Source organism: Glandiceps talaboti, chromosome 1 (genome assembly GCF_964340395.1).
Source record: "Glandiceps talaboti chromosome 1, keGlaTala1.1, whole genome shotgun sequence".
In the NCBI taxonomy this organism is placed as follows: domain Eukaryota; kingdom Metazoa; phylum Hemichordata; class Enteropneusta; family Spengelidae; genus Glandiceps; species Glandiceps talaboti.
Genome location: NC_135549.1, coordinates 33,441,043 through 33,453,461, shown reverse-complemented (window position 1 = coordinate 33,453,461; position 12,419 = coordinate 33,441,043). Strand labels below are relative to the sequence as shown.

General features: G+C 38.3%; 1 protein-coding gene across 1 annotated transcript in view; it reads left to right on the top strand.

The window, feature by feature from the left end:
* The window catches only part of LOC144435964 (GRIP1-associated protein 1-like), a 143,769-nt gene extending 136,071 nt beyond the window's left edge, over positions 1 to 7,698 (top strand). The window contains exons 24-25 of the mRNA XM_078124612.1: positions 6,142 to 6,357; positions 7,531 to 7,698. Coding sequence (XP_077980738.1) covers positions 6,142 to 6,357; positions 7,531 to 7,698 — 384 coding nt within the window. The remainder of the gene's footprint in view (positions 1 to 6,141; positions 6,358 to 7,530) is intronic.
* The last annotated feature ends 4,721 nt before the right edge of the window (positions 7,699 to 12,419 follow it).

Genomic DNA, 12,419 nt, shown 5'->3' with positions numbered 1-12,419 from the left:
CTTTATCCAGTATCCATCTTTCAGTATAATCACCTGTGTGCTTATTTTCATTCTAATCTATGAAGTAGTAGAACAAGAATATTGTGCAAAATCATGTCATAACTCTGGTGATTTACACGAGGTAGAGCGCGCCTCTGGGGACACATTTATTCTATAAAATCTTTTAAATTTCTCCAAACTGTTTGAACGGATAGTTTTATTTTGTTGATCTCTCTGAAATGACAAAATCAATATAGGGGTCATTGTGTTTGTTTTTAAACAAACCGACACCCCTTTCTTTCCCCCGGATCCTGGATTTGGCAGCCATGCTGGATTCTAAAAAGATGAGTTTGACAATATGCACTTTATTTTCGCAATTTTTCTCGTATAAACCATTTCCTATCGCTATTTCTCGAACAGTCGTCATCTGTATTTCTTACAAATTTTGTTAATGATATGCAATCCAGTTCACGAAGTGACGTTTATTACTGCTCCACGCGATCCTCGGCGTCACACTACGCTAATAATAGCATTATGAAGTCACTTCCTCTGGACCGAACCAAACTATAACCGATGGCTATTATTATTATTATTATTATTATTATTATTATTATTATTATTATTATTATTATTATTATTATTATTTCCCACATTGGATATAATTTCTGAGCGAACAGGAATTACATAAGGGACGATATTGAAATTGGTGATTGTCTAGGAATGCAAAAAAATTCCGATAAACAGTAATGTCGTGATGATTAGTACTTGAGATCTGGCGAAGTCACGGATTATTTATTGTCGTTGTTTTCAGTCAAGAAGTTGGCAGTACCAAGTATATTGAATTTACAAAACAGTAGTAACGGGTTATCTATAGATTTCTATCAAAATATTAACAGCAATGAAGGGCTGAAATTAAAATTGTTCACACGAATATGTTTTCGCACTTATGTTTTCGATAGCAATATTTTTGTCATCTATTAACGATCTGATAATACTGAAAGAAGTGAATCTATTCAATAGAAATACAGTGAACGTGATATAAACTTACACCCAGACTTTATTTTCTTGTTCAACGATCAAGAAAAATCTTCGCTCTCGCATCTCAGACACACACTAACCACCCCCCACCCCCCCCCCCACACACACACACACCCCAAGAAATTCAGTTTTCCTTTATATTATTTCTTTGTCATGCAATGTTACAAATGTCACTGCCATTAAATCTGCAGTATGAAGTCTGTGACGCACGCCGAACTAAATGTTTCTACTTCCTGAAATCTTCGAAGTTTCGAGTGTATGGGAGTGCGTTATTTGACATGAACAGTTGTCAAAATGGAGGTCTACGGTTGTTGGTAGTGGTGTAAAGCTGTTGTCAAGTACAGCATACGGAACGTGGTACCGAAACGACTACGTGCTATAGTTGGAGTCTGTGACGCACGCCGAACAAAATTAAAATGTTCGTAGTTTCGACTGCGTTATTTGACGTGACAGCTGTCCAAAATGGCGGTCTGCGGTTGTTGGTAGTGGTGTCAAGCCGTTGTAAGGAGTACGAAACGTGGAAGGGAAACGACCACGTGCTGTAGTTTTTCGCCACATAGAACATCGAAAAAGTACAAGCAAAACTGAACGTTACTAAAAATTACGAAGTAGAAACTTGTTTGTGCATTGGCAAAACATACGGAAAATCAAACTCTAAGGTCGTTAAAGTTGTTAAACACCGGAAGTAACATTTTACACTGAGAGTAATAACATGTCCATTACTGGTATAACATGACATATTTACCGATGACCTAGCACTTTGCCACACTTTGTTGAAGTGCTAGATCTAGCACTTCGCCACTTTTTGACAAAGTGCTAGATCTAGCACTTCGTCAGTTTTCGCTAAAGTGCTAGATCTAGCACTTTGTCAAAAAGTGGTGAAGTGCTAGATCTAGCACTTTGCCCCACAACTGCTCCGATTTTGAATTCTTTGTTACATGGCTATTTCAGCCAAACCTGGTTCAGATGTCAGCAACAGTGGTCCACATATACACTAGTCTTGGTTACCCAGACTCTCACCACTGGGGGCTCTTCTACGAGACCACCCAGACAAGAGTCTGGGAAAACCATGTTTCAACTACCCCACCGAGAGTTTCACAGTACATTTCTTCCAAATCATAAAAACTGGGCTTACTAGGCCTAGTTGTTGTAATTTAGATGTATTACTCACTTGAGAAGTGATAACTTGTCGCGAAAGTACCTAAATCGTTTAGCCTACATGCAATGTTGGATGTGAAGTATTCCCCAGCATGCACTGCTTTAATAGCTACTTCCTGAATCTCGTTTTCCCATACTCTCGTCTGGTGGTCTTGTAGAAGAGCCCCCAGCAGTGACAGTCTGGGTAACCAAGACTACATATGCACAGTTCTTTGTTTTATGACTTTGATGACAGCAGCCATATTTATCATAAAAATTTACATTTTCCACACTAAAACTAGAATCTTAATAGATAGAGACCTCATATGAGTGTCTACACCTACATTATTTATAATGAGCTTTCTAATGAGACCTTGCCATTTGACCTCAACCTTAATCATCAACATCAAATAGCCAAACATTATTATTGTGTACATGTACAACTCTGATGTGCATTGGCCTATTTCCACCAAACATGGCACAAATGTCAGATACAGTAGTCCACATATGTACACCATTTTGTTTCGTGACCTTGTATTAATGACCTTGTATTAATTTGGAGTATGTTTTTGATGAAGAGGTGTTTGCTACTAGTCAGTATTGCAGATGTGTCAACTTAAAGTTATAGTGCCTCATCAGTTGAAATGTTTAACTTGTATTAAGTACAACTGAACTTAGGTTCAGTAGTGTTATAGGCATGGCAAAGTGTCTGTATGTGTGTATGTATGTATGTATGTATGTATGTATGTATGTATGTATGTATGTTTGTATGTTTGTATGTATGTATGTATGTATGTATGTATGTATGTTTGTATGTATGTATGTATGTATGTATGTATGTATGTATGTATGTATGTATGTCTGTCTGTCTGTCTGTGTTTGTGTGTGTGTGTGTGTGTGTGTGTGTGTGTCTGTCTGTCTGTGTGTCTGTGAACAACTAAAAGTCAAAAACTGCTGGACCAATAGCCATGATATTCAGTGGATATATTACCCAGGGTGTCTAGTTAGGAAATTGGTCAAATCAAAATGATCTTATCATCGGTGTGTGATTTGGGTCAAAAAATGTTATTTTTGGTCAACAAAAATAAACTCAAAAACTGCTTGGCAGATTAGTCTGAAATTTGCTGGGTCATTCTTAGGTGTGTTTATATTAATAATATGCAAATTAGGTCTACAATTGTGTATTTTTGTGTATAATTCTAAAATTACTGAGCAGATGGGGGCGAGGTTTCGTGGGAACATTCTTAGATTAAGAATTGTCATCCCTTTCGTGATATGCAAATTAGAGCTAAAAATGTATCTTTTTGGTCAAAAATCTATAATGCTGTATTTAACTTGTGTTTGACAACACAGGAATACACAGACCTTAGCAATTACATAATCTCTATATACAAACCACACCAGTCATGACACTTAATTCCGACCACCTCATTCTTTCACAGTTTGCTACCATCACAGCTGTAGTATATTTATTTCATTCCTTCCAATATACCATTGAAAGAATCATCATGCCACGAGGCAGAAAAACCACACCTCGAACTAGCTCAGCTAGGCAACCATGACGTCCAGTGACCCACTTATGAACTAGGGTTGACACCAACATCAATGACCTTGACCGACTAGCTCGGGACATCATGCAAGCTACAGGCATTACAGAATCAAGCCATTAGCTGAGGAAGTGGGGTTTCTTATCTTTCTTTTCACTGAATAATGTTTGTTGGCAATATTTACAAATGTGGTAAAGCACTGTTACATAGCATCAGGCAAAGCTAAGCTCAATGTCATATCAGTCGTACTGACCCATTATCAGTGACATTGCAAATAGCTTTAGATATGCAAACAATTTTTATGACACTTGACTTGCTGGCTCACCAAGTCGGGAAAGTCGCACTTGAACCGCTAATGGCAAATATCCATCATGAACGAAAAATGCCCAAATTCCACTACAAACTACCCACAACAACCAAATTCTGTCATTTCCATTGGTTGAGAGTTTTCATCTGATATTAGCCTTTGTTTTGCTTACATTGTCCATTCTACTTGTTACATAGTTCTACTCTCTGTGGAGCTGACTTACTATTAGCCTACTTTGTTTTTCGTGCATAGCGTGCTTTGTCTGAATACCATTTGAGTTTGACTATTTTCTTTTGGGCCTAACACTTTTCCAGAGATGTTTGGCTTAATAATGGTTTTCTCTCTGGTTTTAAGTGCGGGGCCATTACTGGGGTATTTGTAGTTTGGGCATGACGAGTCCCCATATGTCATTAGCATGGCCAACCTTTCGCACTCTCAGCGCACCCGCACTCCACCCAGATAGTACTCCCCTCCCTCTGGTGTAGGCCTCTGGTGTCTTTCGGTCTTGTGTAATGAGCAACACTTGCCAGTGGTTCATCCCTTCACCCTCCCCCCGTTGTTGTTCTGTTCACACATATCTCTCTTTGACACCCTCTCCCCTCTGGATCCATGGAGGGCCCATCCCCTCCCTTGCTGGGTTAATGGATTAGTGTTATTTCGGCGTAGCCACTTCCATCTCAGCAGAAGGGGGGCCCTATGCCATCTGGGGCCTTGAAGTGTCTTCATTTTGGCAAGTCCTGGTTTCCCCCTAGTCAAAAGGACTCCGGCCTCAAGCCTAGTCCACCTTGGTTTTTGAAACTTCATCATTTGGGCTGACGAGGCCATACCTCAGACCTCAGTCTGATGCTGGCAGCCACTCTTTTTTGATGGTCATTCCAAAATTAAAAACAAATCTTTAAAATGTTACAGAACCACAAAAATTACAAATTCCACCTCTTGTCTCATGGGGGTACTTTGGTCTGGTCATGGCATTTTCACCCCTCAGTCTTGGGGACCTTACTTTGTACTTTCACCCCAATTGCCTCCAACTGGCATCACTCGGCCTCAAACAGGCTCCAACTTGCCTCAACTGGCAACACATTTCATACTCACTCATTTTCTCATTGACCAGATCAGTAGTGCCCTCTGCCCAAAGTGTTTTCTTCTTGTGTTAGATTTATTTGATGTGTACGTATTTTTGCACTTATTATTCATATCTTGTATTATCGCTTATTACTATTTTGTTTGCCATATTAAACAACATGATTTCTACATTATTTTGGATGTGTGTGTCAAATTCCAAAACTACTGAGCAGATGTTGCCAAGATTTGGTGGAAACATTCTTAGGGGTGTTCAAATTTTATGAATTGTTCATGACATGGTGATCCCATCAGCGATATGCAAATTAGGTTTAAAAATCGCAACATCCCATCAGCGATATGCAATTTAGGTTTAAAAATCGCAATTTTGGTTCTCAATCTTGAAAACTACATGATGAATCTTGATGAAGGTTTTATTCTGTAGTTATTCTTCAAAACATTTTGACAAAACTGGCCTTAGCAACCATGTCCATGCCCTTAGCAACAGTGAAATTATGCATATTGCAAAGATAACAACAGGAACAGGTAGGTAAGTGAATAAAGAATAACAAAATATGTATGTAAATATGCTTAGCAACAAGACCAAGCCCACGGCAACGGCCAAATGATGGTTTATATTGCAAAGATGCTAACTGGGAAAGGTAGCCAAGTGAATGTAGATTCCAAAAATATATGCAAAGATGCCTAGCAACAAGACCAATGCCCATAGCAACAGCCAAATGGAGGTGTATATTTCGAAGATATGCCTAGCAACAAGACCACAGCCATAGCAACAGCCAAAGACAGTTGTGCTAGAATGCCATTGACGCTATTTTTACTTTTTCCAAAAGCATTTTCAGATTTTGATTGGAATCAGCCCCTTCTGCAAATGTGTTTCATTGCAGTTCATAAAGCATATCAAATTGGTGAAAAACGATCTTATTAAAATCCTGGAATTTTATTTTAAATTACTTTTACTGTAAGAAACCTGTGTTTTGAGAATCATGACACGGCACTTATAGAAATCAACAGCTACAAAAAGCATGATGCCATGATTGGTTGTTGCTTTCACAGGTGAAAGACCTTAAAAGGCAGCTACATCTAGAGAGAAAACGAGGGGAAAAATTACAGGAAAGACTTCAAGAGATTTTATCTGAGAACAGCGGTATGAAAAGCAGTGTAGATGAGCTGTTCCAACAATACAACGCAGAGGAAAGATACAAGGGTGACAGCAGCAGTGTATCATCATGGGCTGCTAGCATGAAAGATGCTACTACTGATCTCAATCAGGTATTCATATCACTTTTAGTACAATTTAATTTATGTCACTTTCAGATATTGGCCATTCTATTCATTAGTTAGGTTGACACACTCACAGTGCTATGTACCAGCTATGCACACACAGAATGGGTTTCTATTATTATGTCAGTTCATTGTCACATCAACCAGCTATGCACATACAGAATGGGTTTATATTATGTCAGTTCATTGCCACAGATTTTCAGAGTTTGTTTAGTTTTGTGTAAATGGAAGGAGGGCATGTAAGCCAACATAATGTATTTTATTCATTTTGTGTAAGGGGGTGCCAATTTGATGGTGTATTTGTGTAAGGGGGTGCCTATTTGAATGTGTATTTGTGTAAGGGGGTGCCTATTTGATGATGTATTTGTGTAAGGGGGTGCCCATTTGATGGTGTATTTGTGTAAGGGGGTGCCTATTTGAATGTGTATTTGTGTAAGGGGGTGCCTATTTGATGGTGTATTTGTGTAAGGGGGTGCCTATTTGATGGTGTATTTGTGTAAGGGGGTGCCTATTTGATGATGTATTTGTGTAAGGGGGTGCCTATTTGATGATGTATTTGTGTAAGGGGGTGCTTATTTGAATGTGTATTTGTGTAAGGGGGTGCTTATTTGATTATGTATTTGTGTAAGGGGGTGCTTATTTGATGGTGTATTTGTGTAAGGGGGTGCTTATTTGATGGTGTATTTGTGTAAGGGGGTGCTTATTTGATTATGTATTTGTGTAAGGGGGTGCCTATTTGATGATGTATTTGTGTAAGGGGGTGCTTATTTGATGGTGTATTTGTGTAAGGGGGTGCTTATTTGATGATGTATTTGTGTTTAAAGGGGGTGCCTATTTGATGATGTATTTGTGTAAGGGGGTGCTTATTTGATTATGTATTTTCAAACAGACTCTAATAACTTGGAAGACCCCTAATCAAAAACATTTTTTGGTTCTATCTATAATCCATATTAAAGTCCTGATAAATCATTAATAGAGAAAATACAGTATTTACTACTTTATACTTCAGGTGAGGGGGGGGGGGGGGGGGGAGAGATGATGAAGTCAATGAAGACTTGTAACTACTTGTGTTTGTACCAATCAGTAACATTACGTTAAGTTCTATATTAATTCTAAAATTTGTATTTGTTACATGGATTTTATTCATCTTTTTCTGTACAGTCCAATGCATCGGAAAATTCTACGACATCAGCTGCCCTCAATGAAGAAACTAATGAACTGCTTTCACGAATTGCTGAGTTGCAGGAAGAAAAGTGGAGTTTAGAGGAAAGAGTATGTCTTAAAAGTTTCTGTTATCTCATTTTTCTCATGCTTACCAGTACTTTATAAACAAACCAGATATGAACTGTAAGCACCCTTAAAACCCTTTTGAACCAGGTGTAGTTTCTCAAAAGTGGAGGCTGAATTCAGAAAATATATATAATTTATTAGATATATTTAATTTACTAAATATCTTGATTAGTAATACGTACTGACATTTTACTATTATGTTTTGCTTCACTCAAATACATCTGTCAAGTATTCTTCCTTTACATAATTTTCCTTGAATAATTGAACAGCCTTTCTTTGGCAGTTATTATTAGCTCCTGAAGGGCTGGAGTGGGTTATACTAGAAATCCATCCTTATTTTTATACATCATTATCCAATCGTTCATCCTCAGTCATTGTCAAAAAAAATCAACCTACATACCCCAAAGTAGTAGGCTAGGTTGCACATTGAACATAACAACCTACATACCCCAAAGTAATAGGCTAGGTTGCACATTGAACATAACATCCTACATACCCCAAAGTAATAGGCTAGGTTGCACATTGAACATAACATCCTACATACCCCAAAGTAATAGGCTAGGTTGCACATTGAACATAACATCCTACATACCCCAAAGTAGTAAGCTAGGTTGCACATTGAACATAACATCCTACATACCCCAAAGTAATAGGCTAGGTTGCACATTGAACATAACATCCTACATACCCCAAAGTAATAGGCTAGGTTGCACATTGAACATAACATCCTACATACCCCAAAGTAATAGGCTAGGTTGCACATTGAACATAACATCCTACATACCCCAAAGTAATAGGCTAGGTTGCACATTGAACATAACATCCTACATACCCCAAAGTAATAGGCTAGGTTGCACATTGAACATAACATCCTACATACCCCAAAGTAATAGGCTAGGTTGCACATTGAACATAACATCCTACATACCCCAAAGTAATAGGCTAGGTTGCACATTGAACATAACATCCTACATACCCCAAAGTAATAGGCTAGGTTGCATATTGAACATAACATCCTACATACCCCAAAGTAATAGGCTAGGTTGCACATTGAACATAACATCCTACATACCCCAAAGTAGTAGGCTAGGTTGCACATTGAACATAACATCCTACATACCCCAAAGTAATAGGCTAGGTTGCACATTGAACATAACATCCTACATACCCCAAAGTAATAGGCTAGGTTGCACATTGAACATAACATCCTACATACCCCAAAGTAATAGGCTAGGTTGCACATTGAACATAACATCCTACATACCCCAAAGTAATAGGCTAGGTTGCACATTGAACATAACATCCTACATACCCCAAAGTAATAGGCTAGGTTGCACATTGAACATAACATCCTACATACCCCAAAGTAGTAAGCTAGGTTGCACATTGAACATAACATCCTACATACCCCAAAGTAATAGGCTAGGTTGCACATTGAACATAACATCCTACATACCCCAAAGTAGTAGGCTAGGTTGCACATTGAACATAACATCCTACATACCCCAAAGTAATAGGCTAGGTTGCACATTGAACATAACATCCTACATACCCCAAGGTAATAGGCTAGGTTGCACATTGAACATAACATCCTACATACCCCAAAGTGATGGGCTAGGTTGCACATTGAACATAACATCCTACATACCCCAAAGTAATAGGCTAGGTTGCACATTGAACATAACATCCTACATACCCCAAAGTAATAGGCTAGGTTGCACATTGAACATAACATCCTACATACCCCAAAGTAATAGGCTAGGTTGCACATTGAACATAACATCCTACATACCCCAAAGTAGTAGGCTAGGTTGCACATTGAACATAACATCCTACATACCCCAAAGTAATAGGCTAGGTTGCACATTGAACATAACATCCTACATACCCCAAGGTAATAGGCTAGGTTGCACATTGAACATAACATCCTACATACCCCAAAGTAGTAGGCTAGGTTGCACATTGAACATAACATCCTACATACCCCAAAGTGATGGGCTAGGTTGCACATTGAACATAACATCCTACATACCCCAAAGTAGTAAGCTAGGTTGCACATTGAACATAACATCCTACATACCCCAAAGTGATGGGCTAGGTTGCACATTGAACATAACATCCTACATACCCCAAAGTAATAGGCTAGGTTGCACATTGAACATAACAACCTACATACCCCAAAGTAATAGGCTAGGTTGCACATTGAACATAACAACCTACATACCCCAAAGTAATAGGCTAGGTTGCACATTGAACATAACATCCTACATACCCCAAAGTAGTAAGCTAGGTTGCACATTGAACATAACATCCTTCATACCCCAAAGTAATAGGCTAGGTTGCACATTGAACATAACATCCTACATACCCCAAAGTAATAGGCTAGGTTGCACATTGAACATAACATCCTACATACCCCAAAGTAATAGGCTAGGTTGCACATTGAACATAACATCCTACATACCCCAAAGTAATAGGCTAGGTTGCACATTGAACATAACATCCTACATACCCCAAAGTGATGGGCTAGGTTGCACATTGAACATAACATCCTACATACCCCAAAGTAATAGGCTAGGTTGCACATTGAACATAACATCCTACATACCCCAAAGTAATAGGCTAGGTTGCACATTGAACATAACATCCTACATACCCCAAAGTAATAGGCTAGGTTGCACATTGAACATAACATCCTACATACCCCAAAGTAATAGGCTAGGTTGCACATTGAACATAACATCCTACATACCCCAAAGTAATAGGCTAGGTTGCACATTGAACATAACATCCTACATACCCCAAAGTAATAGGCTAGGTTGCACATTGAACATAACATCCTACATACCCCAAAGTAATAGGCTAGGTTGCACATTGAACATAACATCCTACATACCCCAAAGTAATAGGCTAGGTTGCACATTGAACATAACATCCTACATACCCCAAAGTGATGGGCTAGGTTGCACATTGAACATAACATCCTACATACCCCAAAGTAATAGGCTAGGTTGCACATTGAACATAACATCCAACATACCCCAAAGGAGTAGGCTAGGTTGCACATTGAACATAACATCCTACATACCCCAAAGTGATGGGCTAGGTTGCACATTGAACATAACATCCTACATACCCCAAAGTAGTAAGCTAGGTTGCACATTGAACATAACAACCTACATACCCCAAAGGGTTTCCATATGACAACAGTAAAGGTAGTTTGAAAAACAACACAGGAATCTGTAAAGTTTACTCCTTTAATAATTATTAATTTTGTTCATTCCAAATCCTTTCTGACACAAGGGTGACTAAGTTTGTCTTCAGAAAATTGTAAGGCTGTAAAGGTTCAAGCTAACGTTTATTCGCCAGCACAAGGTGACACCATTTTCATCTGCTGTGAAAACATGTACGCATGCACACATGATGTTAGCAGGTAGCAGTTTTCATGATGATGCCAGTACAGGCATCAGGACCAAAATTATTGACTGGTAAACGTCATTTGCGTTGAACAGTGTAAAAATGCTGCATACCACATGACCATATATTGACAAATACAACGTAGGAAAGGAACTAGGTGTGTTACAAAACAACCTACCTACCAAAAAGTGATAGGCTTGGTTACATGATGAATAGATTAATTTTTTCGTGGCCTAAGGATAAATACAACAATTCCACTATTTACATGAAAAGGAAGTTTGCCTCACTTGACAGCATATATTGTTAGAGGACTTGCTTAGAGGAACATGTCCAGAGAGATTAACCAATAGGTATGGAGTTGTATATATCCAGAGAGATTAACCAATAGGTATGGAGTTGTATATATCCAGAGAAATTAACCAATAGGTATGGAGTTGTATATATCCAGAGAAATTAACCAATAGGTATGGAGTTGTATATATCCAGAGAGATTAACCAATAGGTATGGAGTTGTATATATCCAGAGAGATTAACCAATAGGTATGGAGTTGTATATATCCAGAGAAATTAACCAATAGGTATGGAGTTGTATATATCCAGAGAGATTAACCAATAGGTATGGAGTTGTATATATCCAGAGAAATTAACCAATAGGTATGGAGTTGTATATATCCAGAGAGATTAACCAATAGGTATGGAGTTGTATATATCCAGAGAGATTAACCAATAGGTATGGAGTTGTATATATCCAGAGATTAACCAATAGGTATGGAGTTGTATGATTGCGATTCACTTCGTCCCATTTCAATTCGCCCCATTTTTAACTTGTATTTTCATACGTCCTTGTATATATGTATGTATGTACGTACATTTATGTGAAACGTGCATGTATAGCATGAATGCCTTACACGAGGAAGTCTACTGAAGTGATCGTGAGTCATGAACGGAGTTATGGTCACTTCAGTAGACTTCTCAGCATAAAGCATTTGTTCTATGTATGCATGTTTCACGTACACGCACTTACAAGAAGAAACGAAAACTCTGTTGAAATCTTAACCTTGAACTAGATCTCCATTTATTCTTCATTTTCAGTACGGATAATATTTGTGCTTTATTTTTCAAAAAATATAATACCACCCCACCACCACCACCACCACCACCCCACCCCCACCCCCGGTAGTTTGTACTTGGATCAAGAACGTCGAGTAATAGCATCTGTCTAGTCTCAAGTTTTATTGTAATCAATACAGTGTCCTCTTTCATACACTTTAGCAAATGTATCAGAAAGTAATGGATTTGTACATATCCACTTTTTCCTTTCCTACTATTCTTTGTAGGTAAAC